Source organism: Dasypus novemcinctus, chromosome 12 (genome assembly GCF_030445035.2).
Source record: "Dasypus novemcinctus isolate mDasNov1 chromosome 12, mDasNov1.1.hap2, whole genome shotgun sequence".
Classification (NCBI taxonomy): Eukaryota; Metazoa; Chordata; class Mammalia; order Cingulata; family Dasypodidae; genus Dasypus; species Dasypus novemcinctus.
This window is the reverse complement of record NC_080684.1, coordinates 60,789,969-60,805,056: the sequence shown is the minus strand read 5'-3', so window position 1 is coordinate 60,805,056 and position 15,088 is coordinate 60,789,969. Positions and strand designations below refer to the sequence as shown.

General features: G+C 35.6%; 1 protein-coding gene across 6 annotated transcripts in view; it reads right to left on the bottom strand.

Annotated features, from left to right (window-relative positions):
- Positions 1-1,086: 1,086 nt before the first annotated feature.
- Positions 1,087-15,088, bottom strand: part of NAV3 (neuron navigator 3) — an 894,692-nt gene continuing 880,690 nt past the window's right edge. For all 6 annotated transcript variants that reach the window (XM_071218968.1, XM_071218967.1, XM_058308465.2 and 3 more), the window contains 5 exons: positions 14,777-14,848; positions 14,058-14,254; positions 13,053-13,171; positions 8,155-8,358; positions 1,087-3,709 (listed from right to left, as the gene is read on the bottom strand). In XM_071218968.1, coding sequence (XP_071075069.1) covers positions 3,590-3,709; positions 8,155-8,358; positions 13,053-13,171; positions 14,058-14,254; positions 14,777-14,848 — 712 coding nt within the window. In that variant the 3' untranslated portion in view covers positions 1,087-3,589. The remainder of the gene's footprint in view (positions 3,710-8,154; positions 8,359-13,052; positions 13,172-14,057; positions 14,255-14,776; positions 14,849-15,088) is intronic.

The following is a 15,088-nucleotide window of genomic DNA, read 5'->3' as shown; positions in this document are numbered from 1 at the left end:
ACCTCAGTCCTCCCTACAGCCTAACAGAGTAGATATTATTACTTCCCCCATTTTACAGAGGAGAAAATTGAATTAAAAGATTACATTCTTTTTTGAAAGTCTATTTTAAAAGAACACCTAGAAATGTCAAAATTTCTTTATACATTGTTAAAATGTTTAAAAAACAAGAATAAACATAATTATTATTTAATAATAATGCTTGCGAGAGCAACTAAATTTTATGGAGGACTTGGTGTTAGGCACTATTTGAGATGTTTTTCATTAATGCCTATTTGATCCTCACAGTGTCAGAGAGATGGATACTACTATTATTACCCTTTTATAAATGAGGAAACTAAGGCACATGGAGTTTGAGTAAATTGGCCAAAGTCACACAGGGAGGAATGACTGGGATGGGAGTCATACATATGCGGTCTGAATTGTATTCAAGTTTAGAATTAATTCAATTTTTAATATAACAAATAAAAAGAACTGTGAACATTTTCTGTATCTGCCAAATGCACTGATTTTAATCCATTACTGATGACTGATCCATTTTAACTAATACCCTTTTATGATTTATGGGTGAATTAACCCTACTTCTATTACCAATGACACATTCAAATAACTGGGATTGAGAAGGTGCCCAAAGTACTTTGGAAAAAAAAAAAAAAAGACTAATTCTAGAGTGTGTTCCTTTTTCTTTTTGTAATTTTCTCTTAAAGAATAACCAATCACTGAAAGGATGATTTTGCTTTAAAGTCACCTTTAGAGCTAAAAGGTCAAAAATTAACTTTATAGAATAAAAACAATGAAGTACTTAATAAGTTGATTCAACTAAGTTAATATTAACAGTTTCTTTATATTAATTAGACATTTAGGTAGTCAATTCAGATTTTTCTAAAGAATATTTACTAACTTTCATTTTAAAAGATATATATCCTTATTTACTTAAAATCTATGATGCCCTATGATGTATATACAATAAAATTCACATCCATCTGTATCAATGGTATATTAATAGTGCAAGCCTTATTTTAAAACTTGACACTCCTTAGTGCATAATTAATTATTCAGTCTTTCATCATAAATAGACGCCACATATTATTGTCAATAAATAATTCCACTTTAATGGCAAAGTAATAATTTAGACAGATACAGGGTGCACATTTGCAAAAAAATATATGCAAGCTGGTTTACAACCTAGAGGAACAATAAACCAATAGAAAATACATCATCCAGTTAAGTCCATTGACACCAAGAACTTATTATTGGGGCTTTACAAAGACTACAAAACTTTTCAGATGATTTATTTCACTGTTTCTGTCTATTTACATGATATGTTACATCAAAAATGTACAAAATATAAAATGTATACAGACAAATGTTTCACAAACTAGTTTAAGTTGTAAACTAGGTGGACCTACTGGTATGTATTGCAGGAAGTTCTGTTTATGCTCATGTTTGGGCCGTGTTTCTCAAAATGGCAGGGAAAGATTAGCAATTCTCTTATATCACATATTTTACAAGGGCAACTAGTCACTCATCCAGTTACATATATCGATGTTCCACAACAAATTTGATCCATGTTTGAGGCTTCAAAGTCAGGTTGACAATCCCATCTGCATAAATTCAGTTCTGATTTCCCCTGGGGCAATAGCACCATATAAGAACCTTTAGACTTAGAGACACTCTGAAAACTGCACAAATGTCTTGTGTTTTTGTTGTTGTTGTTGTTCTACAGCAACTGACCCGTGGGTGGTCACAGAGAATAGCACCAATTACACTTCCTAAAGATAACACATTTTCACATGCATAGAACAAGTCTACACTATGGCCTAGCCCTTGGGTTTTAAAAGTTTAAAACCTGTCCTTTGTGTGTGTGTGTGTGGTGGTAACTTCTCCAATGACTCAGATCAGTTTTCATGCACTCTCTTTAAAGCCTGCCATGACAGATGCACTTTCAGACAGTTTTACTTTTCCAAAAATGTATTGGCTTCATGTACAGTTTTGAGGCATGCTCACTCTAGCACTGATAGCTCCTGCATAGTCATAACAACTGTAAATACAGGACAAACACGCCAGATAATTACAGCTTTGAGGATTTGCATTCTGTATTTGTTTGCAATGTACAGAAAATTTCAGCAAGTGAAACACCTCTTAACACCAACAGGATAAAATACAATTTTTGCTTGTGTTTATTTTCATTTGTGCAAGTTTTAAAAATTATTTACAATACCCACCCAGTAGACTGTGCAAATCTAACCTTCTTTTACAGTATAAATGCTTCCTCTTCCACAGTGACTTCACTGCTTCAGTGTTCTTTAATGCTGAATTTCTCATGTACAACAATAGCAATCAAAACAACATGCGTCAAAACTATTGAAAACAAAACAAAACAAAAGAATAGGGAAGGAAAGCCGAATAGTTAGTTGTGCTCATGCTGCATCTAGTGCTTCCAGCTCTGCTGGATAAGAATTCAAAATCTCCTGCCTTCTGATACACTTTCACCTAGAACTGGATGGAATTTTGTCACCTGTCTCAGCTTTTAAGTGACGGTCAAAGGTGGGTTTCTGGATTACTTAAATACTTAGGATAGGCAAAGCAATCTATTCACACAGTAAAAATACTGATCTTTCTCCTATCCATTTCTTCAGGGAAAAAAGAGGATATACAGAGATGAGGCTACTGTGTTAACTGGTGTTGCTTATTGGTAAATGAAAAGACAGTGGAAATTACCAATGGTTTAGGATTCATAGCAACTGCTAAACTGATGTAGAAATTTGTTTTAAGGCAGTGAGACAGCACCATAGGAAATGTTCCTTCTTTCACTGAAAAGGCTCAAACGAAGAAAGCCCTAAAAAAGCCTTTTGTCAGTGTTGACTAATAATTGGTATAAAACTCTTGTTAAGGGAGTGGGCAGGTGGCTTAAAAAGACCACTGTGGTAAAAACAACCTTATAAAACCTGTGACTCATACACTAAAAAGTTGGTGGAGCACATCGTGGGAACATGGCAGTTAGGAACTAACTTGGCACTTCTCCAGCTTGTCACAGTAGTGCTTTCCTGGGGGTTGCACAATTCCATTTGTGCTCGGGGAGGACTGGCCTCTCGGATTCATTTTGGAATAGGGGGAGCGCACAACACAAACACTACTGGAGCCCTGTGACCAGCACCATGTGGCACGAAGGAGGTGGGACGGATCAGAAGAATGGACCCTGCACCGGGGTACAGCCCCTCAGAGGAAACGCAAGGAAGGGACGAAAAAAGGCCTGCATTGTAAACTTTTAAAGAGGCAAAAAGTAAATTCCAGTTTGGCTATCTCATGTGCAATCTATTCAGTTGCCCTGCCATTAGGGTCCTTTCCAGTTGAGCAATGGAGCCTTATATCACTCCACTGATATAAAAATTCCTAGAAAGAAAATAAAGTTAAGCATCCATTTCCATTTAGCATCTCGGCAGGTCAGACTTAGTTCCTGGTAGAGGATGACTCTAGGTCCGGTACCTTGACAGGGTGTTTTCATGCTGGCAGTGGTTTATTTAAAATGACTTTCCCATGAAACATTTTTTTTTTTTAAAGCATAGTCTTTCCCCCTGTTTTTTCACCCTCTCTAGAGGGTAGATTCAAGAGATGAATCCAAAACGTCTTCATGGTGGCTGGTGCTATCACTGTCACAGCTTTGTGTGCCCGAGTAATTGGCTGCTTCTTGGAGTTTCATTAGCATATTCATCTGAAGAAAGAAAAAGAGACATCCTTGTAGGCAATGATGCATTGAGCAAGCTGGCCCCACAAAAATGAAAGCCCTGAGCCACACGGAGGAACCGTCTCACCCCATCCAAGCGAAATGGGAAAACAATTTTAGATTTCCACTCATTGCCCCTGGCTCCTACACTCTTTCTCCCGAACACGATGAAAACAGCAAACCATAAGGACAAACTAGGGACACTAGATAACTCTTTTATTGGGGCTTGTGGATGTATACCGCTCCAGCAGGGAGACTGGAAAGGAAACTGTATCACAGCTGGACATCTGGGCTTGCTGCTGGAGAGCCCGCCAAGCTTCCCAGCTTTCTGGCTGGGAGAAGCAGAAAGCATTGAGCGGCAACTGAAAGTGGTGAATGTTCACACACACACAGATGCACAGAAAGACGCACGTGCACGGTCCTTTGAGAAAAGGAGTGGAATGAAGCCAGCTGCTGCACACAAGCACACCATGTGCTGTTTAGGAGCTGACCTCGAGAGGAGGTGCTGAATGAAGCGGACCATGAGTGCTTGAAGAGGGAGAGGGAAAGAATCACTGTCAATAAGTTTTTGTTGTTGACTTTCTGACTAAAATTGATTGATTTATCGCTGAAAACAAAATCACCTTCTGGAACGATAGCAGCTGTCTTAAGTTCTAAGCCTTATAGCAGCACGGTAATACTTGTTCTAGTAAAAGGGACATATGAATGAAAGCACCTGGGGAGAAAGGTAGCTAGCACGTCCATGTAAGATGAAGTACAGTGAAGGTACATTCTTGGATCTTGATAGATCTGCAGCATCAATGTTAGAGATGGAAGTTTAAAGAAATTGTTTAAAAGCAAATTGGGGCTAAATGGTTCAACAATTTTAGGAAGCATTGAAAATCGGCATGTGTCTTCATGAGGGTAGTGGAGATGTTTTCTTATTGAGAAAGTGAGAAATTCTTATAACTCCCTAAATTATATTCTTGATATTGCTGCATGCATATTAATCTTATAAAGTAATAAAAGTTTTCCTTTTTTTCCAAACTTGGATAAACAGGGACTCTGATCCAATAGAATTGAGAAATCTAAAAAGGAATACTTGGTTATATGTTATGTATAATTTGTATACGCTGAATGTAAGATGTGTGTCCAATAAATGTTTGTGAAATGAATTATAACCTGGTAATCACCAGTTTCAGTGAGACTGCCTTTCTGACATACAGGCTATAGTTAAAGCATATTTGAAAGCCTTTTTAATATACTTCAGGATAATAATTTTCAACAGATTTTTAAAAATTGGGTTGTTAGACATTTTGTTGTTGAGTTGTAGGATTTCTTTTTATAGTCTAGCTATTAAACTCCAAATGTATTTTGCCATTCTATAAGTTGTCTTTTTACTTTCATAATAAAGTCCTTTAATGTACAAATATTTTTAATTTTCATGAAGCCCCATTTATCTGTTTTTTTCTTTTATTGCTTGTGTTTTTGGTGTAAAAGTCTAAGAAACCATTGCCCAACAGAAGGTCCTGAAGGTATTTTCCTGTTTTCCTCCAGAATTTTTATTATAGTTTTGGTTCTTATTTCAGTTCTCTGATCCATTTTGAGTTAACTTTTGTATATGGTGTAAGGTAGAAGTCCACTTTCATTCTTTTGCATATAGATATCTAGTTTCCTAGTGCCATTTGTTGAAGAGATTTCTTTATTGAGTGGACATGGTAGCCTTTTCAAAAATTAATTGACTATACATGTGTTCTGACACTCAGTTTGATACCATTGATCTATATGACTGTCTTTGTACAAGTACCATGCTATTTTGATTATTGTGATTTTGTAATAAATTTTCACATTGGAAAGAATGAGTCCTCCAACTTCATTCTTTTTTTCCAAGATGTTTTTGGCTACTTGGGGCCACTAATCCTTCCATATAAAATTGATGACAGGTTTTTCCATTTTTATAAAGAAGGTTGTTGGAATTTTGATTGGGATTGCACTGAATCTGTCAATGACTTTGGGTAGAATGGCTATCTGAACAAAAAATGATAGATTTGACATCTTTGTCCCTCATAGGAATTTTTAATTTAAAGTCTGTTTTATGTGATATAGGTGTAGCTAGCCCAACTCTTTTTTTGGGTATTACTGGCATGGTATTTACTATTTCCATTCATTCACTTTAAGCTTATTTGTGTCTTAATTTAATGGGGGTTTCTTATAAACAGCATGCTTTTTAAAAAAATCTATTCTATTAATCTCTGCCTTTTGACTAGAGTTCAATCCATTAACATTTAAGGTATCCATTGATAAGGCAGGATTTCCTTATGCCTTTTTGTTATTTGATCTTTGTAATTCTTATAACTTTTTGTTCCCCCAAATCTTCCATTAGTGTCTGTTTTCATATTTATTTGATTTTTTGGTACTGTATCATTTCAAATTCTTTCTCATTTCTTTTTGCATATATTTTTCATATTTATTTGTTGTGGTTACCCTGGGGCTTAAATTTAACATACTAAATTTAATTTTTTTTCTTTTAACACTTCAAATATTTTATCCTATTACCTTCTAGTCTCCATAGTTTCTGATGAGAAATTCACACTTAATCTTAATGGTACTTCCCTATACATAACATTACTTTCTGTTGTAGCTTTCAGAACTCTCTCTTCCTCCTTGGCATTTGACATTTTGACTTCTATGTGTGTGGGCATGGTTCTCTTTGAGTTTATCCTAATTGGAGTTCACTGGGATTCTTGGATGTACATATTTATCTCTTAAGTTAAATTTGGGAAGTTTTCTCCCATTGTTTTTTGAATAGTCCTGCTCTTGTTCTTCTGGAACTCTTATACTACATATATTGATATGCTTAATGGTATCCCATGGTTCTCTTAGGCTCTTGACACTGTTTTTTATTTTCCCCATTGTTTCTTTTTATGCTGAGCAGCTAGAATAATTTCAATTGTCATGGCTTTTTTTGTTTGTTTTTGTTTTTGAGGAGGCACTGGGAATTGAACCCAGGACCTTACACATGGAAAGCAGGTGCTCAACCACTGAGCTACACCTGCTTCTCACAATTTGTCATGACTTTGAGTTTGCTGATTCTTTCTTCTGCCAATTCCTATCTGCTGCTGAAACCCTCTAGGGAATTTTTCATTCCAGTGTTTAACTCTAGTATTCCTGATTGGTTTCTTTTTAAAATTTATATCTCTTTATTGAGATTCTCATATTGTTCATTCATTATTTTCCTGATATTCTTTTAGTCCTGTCTCTGTATATTCCTTATCTCCTTGAGTATATTGAGGATCATTTTTTAAAAGCCTTTGGTCTTTTTTTATAAGTCTGGTCTTATTTGTTGTTGGTTTATGGACTTTTACCTTGTTTCTTTGGATGGGTCAACATTTCCTATATGTCTTAAAACTTTTTTGTTACATTTCCCATTTGTCTTGTAACTTTTTTGTTGCACATGGTACATTTTAACATTTAAAGTGTTACTCTGAGCTGTCTGAGAGAGTTTACTGAGTTCTAAGAGCTAAAAAAAAAAAAATCACCCCATGCTCAACAAACCAATGCAAAAACTACCTTTCACAGTCTTTGCAAATTGTCTCTGCATCAGCTAGTTTTAAACTTCAGTTTAGCTTTCCTATCAAGAAGATCATCCTAGGCAAATCTGAAGTGCAGGGTCTTCTTTGTCTTTTCTGAGTCCATGCCTTGTACCTGGGCTGTGCTTGCTCTTTGCCTTAGGAATTCTTCTTTCTACAGAAATTTGAAGGATACCTCTACTCCCTATGAAATAGACTCTCTTCTCCTCCAGGGAGCTCTATTATATGACTTAAAGCAGGTAATCCTTAGTTCCAGACTGCCTTTCCTTAACTGTTTCTTATACTACTTTAGCCTTATAGGCTGCATTATGGTAGATTGTCACCTACAAACATGCACCATCATATATACCCAGGGGCTACTTTGTTCCCTGTGGAACAGGGTCTGGGATCCACAGTGGGAATTCAGGCTGGCTCCACATTACACTGGGGAGGGGCTGATGAAGGAACTGGCAAGAGTGCCAGGAACGTCTCCTATCATTTTCTAAAGCTGCCTTGTCTTGCTTTGGGACTAATCTAGGTACTGCAACCCCTTAACTTTTTCCAGAGTTTTGAGAAAGATGACTCTGCAGTTATTGCTAGTTGTTCAAAGATTCTGTGGGAGGGCACCCTGGTGCATCTTATACCACATCCTGGTTGACTGGAAGCTTTTGACTACTTTTAAGTATACATGTTGGGACTTTGGTTCAAGAATTTCACCCAGTGAAAGTGGGTCAAAGGTAAAAATGTTAAAACTGAGTTCCCAAATCAGGGAAAGTCCCAAATATTATGTAGGATAACTAATATCTATGACACAAATAACAAAATACTAATGACCACACACTGTAGTCAAGATTGTATAGGAAGAATAAAATATCAACTTCTTACCAGGGGGTCCCCCTCTGTGTCAGTTTGTGGAATGTGCTTTGAGGTTGTGGCTTCCTTAGTGGATGTGCAGCCCTCATACCCAACATCTTCTGGTCGCAACTGAAGTAATGCTGGGCTCTCCTGAGGCAGAGATGCTGAGCTCCATGGGTATGTGTCCAGCACCCACTTTGAGGGATCTTCCCATGGTGCGCGTTTCCCGTACATCTAAAAGTTGACCACATATTTAGCACATATAAAATCCATTTATACTCAGTAAAAATGGCCTCTGCTAAATTAGAATTCCTTTGCTCATTGAGCTCTCCTGGGACTGACAAGTGAATTAATTCTAAGATTTTAAACATATATCTGTCTATATAGCTCACTTTAAACTCAAAGGCTAGCCAAAATAAAGTTGAACATTTGGGATAAATGACTAGCATTTGGAGAGGTTTATTTTAAATACATGTAGATATGACTACCAACATTTATCTTTATTGTTAATTTTACAAACCACGAGAACACACAAAGTTGAGGAAGAAAAGCTCCAGTTACAGAGGACTGAGAAAAAGTGATCCTAGACATTAAGCTGAATTGTCAACTACAGTGCACTTTGGAAAGATAAAACATCAAAAGGAATAAAAAAGACTTCCTACTCTGTATGGCTTACTGTACTCAAACTTCCTTTAAGAATAAGAATACTTTTTCTGATAACTGCTTTTCCTCAGATTAAGTTTCCTTAAGAAACCTATTGCTTCCTGCAAAGATGTTTTTAGATGTTTATTTATAAGACCATTAGTAAGAGAGGAGAAAAAATGGAAACGTATGCATCAGCTTTGCAAGGACTCATACGGAGACAGAATCCCCATTAAAAAAAGATGATATAACCTGGTAAAAATCTTGGCAGTGGAGTGTAGGGGAGGAGATGAGTTCAAGCGATATTAAAAAGTTAATAGGCTAGAACCAAAGCTGAAACCAACCTGAAAAGGGCACATTGAGGAAACAGAGATTGATAGAACATTTTAGAGGAGCACAAGACCACAGAAATGTTAAAATTAAGAGAGGAGAGCAGTATCTTGGGCACATTAGTTCTTTAATGTACATCCCCTCCCCACTTAGCCTGTTCTACTAAGGGCAATCCTGACCACCAGGTGCATGTTAGGTCCCTGAAGGCATGCTCTGTGGGTATCCTATGTGAATTGTTGTGGTTTAGTAAGACAAAAGCAAAATGATGATCTTTGACATCATGAAATGGCTGTGTCCTGTGAGTTGGACTCATTTGTGGTTTCCCTACACTTGGCTCTTCTGCACCTTCTATTTGAACCTATAGTTAGTACTAGACTTGGTATGTATGTCCAAGAGACTTAAGTCTTTGGGCTGTCAATGTGCCACTTGGGCCCTGAATCTCAACAGAATTGCAACTCCTACTCTCCAGTTCATTAGGCTCACCCAGGACAACTAACAAGGACATAATACGGACAATGTCCATCCCAAGGAACAGAGAGTCTGCAACTGCAAGTAAGGTAGTCTCATCCATCTGCCCAATGGGATCTAAGCCCCCTCTCAACTAGAGGTGGAGTGGGCATCACCATCCCAGAATCCTCAGGATTGGGGAGTGAATGATGGACTAGAGAAGACTGTTATTTTACTATAGACTTATTGTCATTCTAGCCATGGAAGAACTTTTTCTCATTGATATGGAGGCAGTGGCCATCTGAGGTTCTGAGGGGAGGGAGAAGGAATAATAGGTGTATTATGGGGGCATTTTCAGGACATTGGAATTATCCTGCATGACACTGCAATGATGGATACAGGCCATTACACATTTTGTCATAACGTAAAATATTGTGTGGGACAGAGTGTAAACTGTAATGTAAACTATAATCCACACTGAGTGTTAATGTTCCAAAGTGTGTTCATCAATTTTAACAAATGTACCACACTAATGAAGGATGTTTTTAATGTGGGAGGGGTAGGGGTGGGGCATATGGGAATCGCCTATATTTTTTATGTAACATTTATGTAGCCTAAAGCATTTTTTTTTTAAATTTTAAAAAGTATTTTTTAAAAATGTCAGTGGTCTGCCTTAGAGTTGTTTTGGATTTCTCCTGGAGGAATTGTATGAAGCTATGGCATTCTTGCTTAACAAAAGGAATCCAGGTCCCGGTATCTGAGTATTTCCTTAGGAGATTGAAGGTATATCCATTGCATTGGTAGCAAACAAATTTATTTCAATAATTTTCTTGTTTTAGAGTGGGCACTTTCTCTCAATTGATAACCTACTTTTACAGCATAAAAAATAACTTGCTATACAACTAAAACTGAAGGGAATTTGTAATATTTGAAAAGTTTAACTATGTTTTAAAAAAAATATGAGTTAAAATCAATCTTAAATGCCACCAGCCTTTTAAAGAATCATCAGTAACAACAAAATTGGAGGTGACAAGTAAAAAGCTAAACAGGTTCAATTCTGTATTTCAGGGTAAAATAGAGAAAAGGTATTTAAAAATCAGAAATACATGTATCCAGAATCTTTGATTTAATTGCTGAAATTTCAAGAAGGAGAGACTCACTAGAATAAAAATGAAAATCCATTGTATCACCAGTGTTGTTTCCAACTACAACATATGGTAGAGAACAGTGCCTGTATGGTTCTTTACTAAAGCATCAACCTTTATCTGAAAAGAGATCTTTCTATTCCTCTCAGATTTTCACCTTTGCTACCAAGCTTTGCTTTGCCATTTCTTTTTTCAATTTGAGCTTCTTTGTTGCCAGTGGACCTAAGAGTTTTTCCTCCTGCACTTACAGGAAGCATAAATAAACCACCCAAAGAATACCTTTCACCAGTGGATTTTTCTGGCTTATATCCTTCAATGGCAATGAGAACCGTCTATCCGTTAAAGGGTTTTCATATTGGGTCGTCCCCCTAACAGTATCGATTTCAATCTACATTATGGTTGATTCAGATTTCATACTAACCTACTACTAAACATATAGAACCACAGCAAGAAATCTGAGATATTTTTATTGCTGTTTAAAAGTAATTTTTAAGTATCTCTCTGTTTTTGTTTGAGAAACTGGTATTATTTGAGTATACTTTTGCCCAAATGGAAGATTTATAGAATTATAATTCTCAGAATACTGTTTCATAAGTAATAACTTAAATATTACAATTTTCCATACATATATTTACATATAAAACAAATATGAAGAAAGAAGAATTTCATGTGTAAATACTGGATCATAGTTTATTAATATCAAAACTTTATCCAAAGAACAAAGAATTCACTTTAATATTAATTTTAAACTTATTCTTTTTAGAACATTGTAGATAATTTTTCAGACTATTTTTTTTATTTTTGGTAAACTGATCAAAACTGACAGACCTACTTCACATCCTAGGCAGTATAAGAGTTTGAAAGAAATCATGGAAAGTGACATGTTATATTTGAATTAAAATAAAACAAACCAAAAATCTTTGGTATAGTCTATTTTGTTGGAGTCACTTTCTGGGGCTGGATCAACTTATACTCCTAAAAATATGAAATTGTGCTATTTAAATCTAGAGTAGGACCAATCAATAGCAATCTTTAGATCTTAGCTTTTATCACTTAAGCTTCTGAGATTTCCTCATAATATTTCTATGCTTACCAGAGTGACAGTGATATTTCTAAAATACTTCCATACCATTCAGCTAAGTGAGGAAAGCATGATGATAAAAGGAAAGGAAGAAAAATAGATGAGCAATTTTTTCATATAGTAAAATAAAGACTTATATGCCCTGCCATGACCCACTGGGTGGACTGGGGGAGAGTGAAAACTACAATGTAAACCACTATTCATGTGGTGCAGCAGTGCTCCAAAATGTATTCACCAAATGCAATGAATGTGCCACGATGATGAAAGAGGTTGTTGATGTGGGAAGAGTGGGGTGAGGGGGTGGAAGATATATGGAGACCTCATATTTTTGGAATGTAATATTAAAAGAAATAAATAAAGACCAAAAAAAAAAAAAAAAGACTTAAAAACTGCATTACCGATGACAAAAACATGAAAAACATAAACAATATCTTACTTCTAATAGCAGTTGTGACAACCAGAACTACAAATGCTTAAGCAAAAACTGCCTAAACTTTGGATAAGTTATTGAAAATGGTATTGGGGTCTTCCACGATAAGTTGGGTGAACATGTAGTATAAATCTTAAACATTTAACACTGAGTTTTATAATTCTACAATTTCTTAAATTTCAACTCTACTTCTAGAAATATCAAATCTGATAGAAAAAGGATAAGTATTTTATTGAAGACATAAGGTTTTCTCTTTTGGTGATATATTTGACTTTTTAATCATGACTATACAGAAGTCTTGGGTGCAGAGCCTCATGATGTACAATAGAGGAGAGGAAGAGCAGACATGCTGCCAAACCACCTTGTCAGATAAAAAAGCCAAAGTCTTGGAACTTAGAATGCTCCTTAAGAGGTAAGGGTTCTTGGCATATTATGTTAAAGGATTTAGAACTATAAAGCACACTAAAAACAGGTAACCTATAAGAAAACCTACTTGGTGCAAATTATGTGATTAGTTTATAAATGGCCAAGGACCATGTAATTCATGGCTGTCTCTTAATATGTAGAGTTGTACAATTAACTGACTATCTAATGAGAACAATCTGCAAACATTCACGGCAATAAACATGGCCTTGAATGTGGAGTTGTTGGAATAACTTTGCTTTTTTCTTCTCTGATATCTGTTCTCAGAACAGGTGAAAGTATTGTGTATTAGTTGCTCTTTGAATTTTTACCACTATATTTATAGAGTTTACCTTTTGGTTTTTCCTGAAGTGATTTTTTTTTTTTTGCTTTTTAATAAATGTAGGATTTTTTGTTTGCTTTTAATTGTAAAGAATATTAAGTATTATACCTGAAGACCTTCTCTCACTGCCTCCAGAATATAAGGTACCAAAGAATAGTTCCAAAGATCCATGAACCACACTCTAGAACCTTCTACATCCATGGGGCAAGGAAGGAAAAGTCGGGGACCTGAGAAGAAATAAACAAAAGCATTTTTTAGGAACATTATATTTAAAAATCTAAATACATATTCAGACACCATTATTCTTGCAGGATTCTTAGGAACCTATGATTCCAACCAGTTTGTTTATTATTAAAGTAGGCTTTACTCATGATTCAATCTCCCACCTCCCTCTTTCTTTTTGCAATAAAATATTAATCTGAAGCACAATGTATTAGTGTTAGTCTTAAATACCAAAATCCATTCAACACACCTCATTTTACAAATGATGAAACTGTGTTGAAACGAACTGATTAATATAAAGTGTCATTATTTGCACAGGTGGCATGCAATCTGGGTCTTCTGACCCCAAATCTGGATGATTCTGCCTCTAGTGAGTATATTTGTATGAGCCATAACAAGGGGAAAGGGACTTCTCTACATGTAGTTTAAGATAGAGTATAAAAATAAATATCTTTGTGACACTTAAGGAGGAATAATGTGAACAATTTTGTGTTCCTGAAAAATAGAAAATGCCTAAACCAACTATAAAACATCTAAATTATCTCTAATTGAAGAGCCATTAGCTAAAATTTGTTTTTAGCATAACAGTGGTACCCAAAAGAGATGTTGTTTATTTCAAACGGTCATCTGATTTTTAGATATTTGTTTGTATTAGACTTCTGTGATCTCAGTAATGTCTTTGTAAACCATAATTGTTTGATAAAATGAATCTGTAATTGGAGATATAAAATTTAGGAGAAAGCAAACTTTCAGAAGGAAAAAAGTAAATTTGAATCTTTGGAAGCTTGAAAAAGATCCGTTTGACTTGTTATTTTCTACCATCCAATCTGGCCATCTTTACCAAGTACTCTTAGTTCCTGGAGAACGGCATATTGTAATTTTGGAACTCACCAATGGTAACGTCAGAAGAACTGTGTGTTTCCAAAAAACTGTTCAGATGATGCCATGTCTTAGGAATCCAGTCTACAATTTTGACTAGGTCATTATTGCGTGTGTTCCTTTCAATTTCTATCTCAATCAGTTTCCTTCGCAGATATCTGCCTAGAAAGCCTTTTACAGGTTCTGTATGGTTTGCACATAGTACCCACCTACAAAAACAAACAAAAAGCTTCACAAATTAACACCAGGAGTCTTTACATAAAGTCCGGAGTGCTTCCCTTTCCAATATAAAGTGCAATTTAAAATAACAGTGTTTCCATTTTAATTGGTGGCCATATTCTAATGACCAAAGGGGGTTACGAGATTTGCTAGCATTAAAGCTTTAATGCAGCCAGCTCTTCTTTATGAGCTAAAGTGTGTATCAGAGGTGAGTGGGTGTATACATGCTGAGCTCTCTTCTGGAAGGGAATAAAAAATCCCGAAATAGGAACTCTCTTCACATTCCCCACACTTATAAGAAGAGTGCTCTACTTTAGCCAGTTACAGAGTGAGCAGAAAAAAACTTTTTTTTTTTTTTAAAGAAACACTTCTAATTACAAGGAGAGGACCACAAATTGTTTGCTTGAGAAAGTGTATGAAGAAATAGGAATTATTTTCACACAAGAGGTCACCCCTGGCAGAAATTGTCAATGAAATGAAAAGAGACAATTGAAAGAAAAATGTATCTTCACCTGAAATTGTGATGCAGCTCTAGATTTGGTGATGACGAAACTCCCTGATTCATTGTTCCAATAATATAGGGACTAGGAAAAAAAGAATGAAAAGGAAAGGACAGGAAATGTAGATATATTGAGGATAAATGAGATTAATCCATAAAAACTTAGAAAACAATTCAGATAAATATGGATTATTATACTTTAACATTGGAATTAAAAAATGTACTTTTATAAAATTAAATTGGAAAATTGGGCTGGAAATTAAGATTTGAGTTTTAATTTCAGCTTTGGTAACCCCTCTCTGGGCCAGATTTTACTTAGCTATAA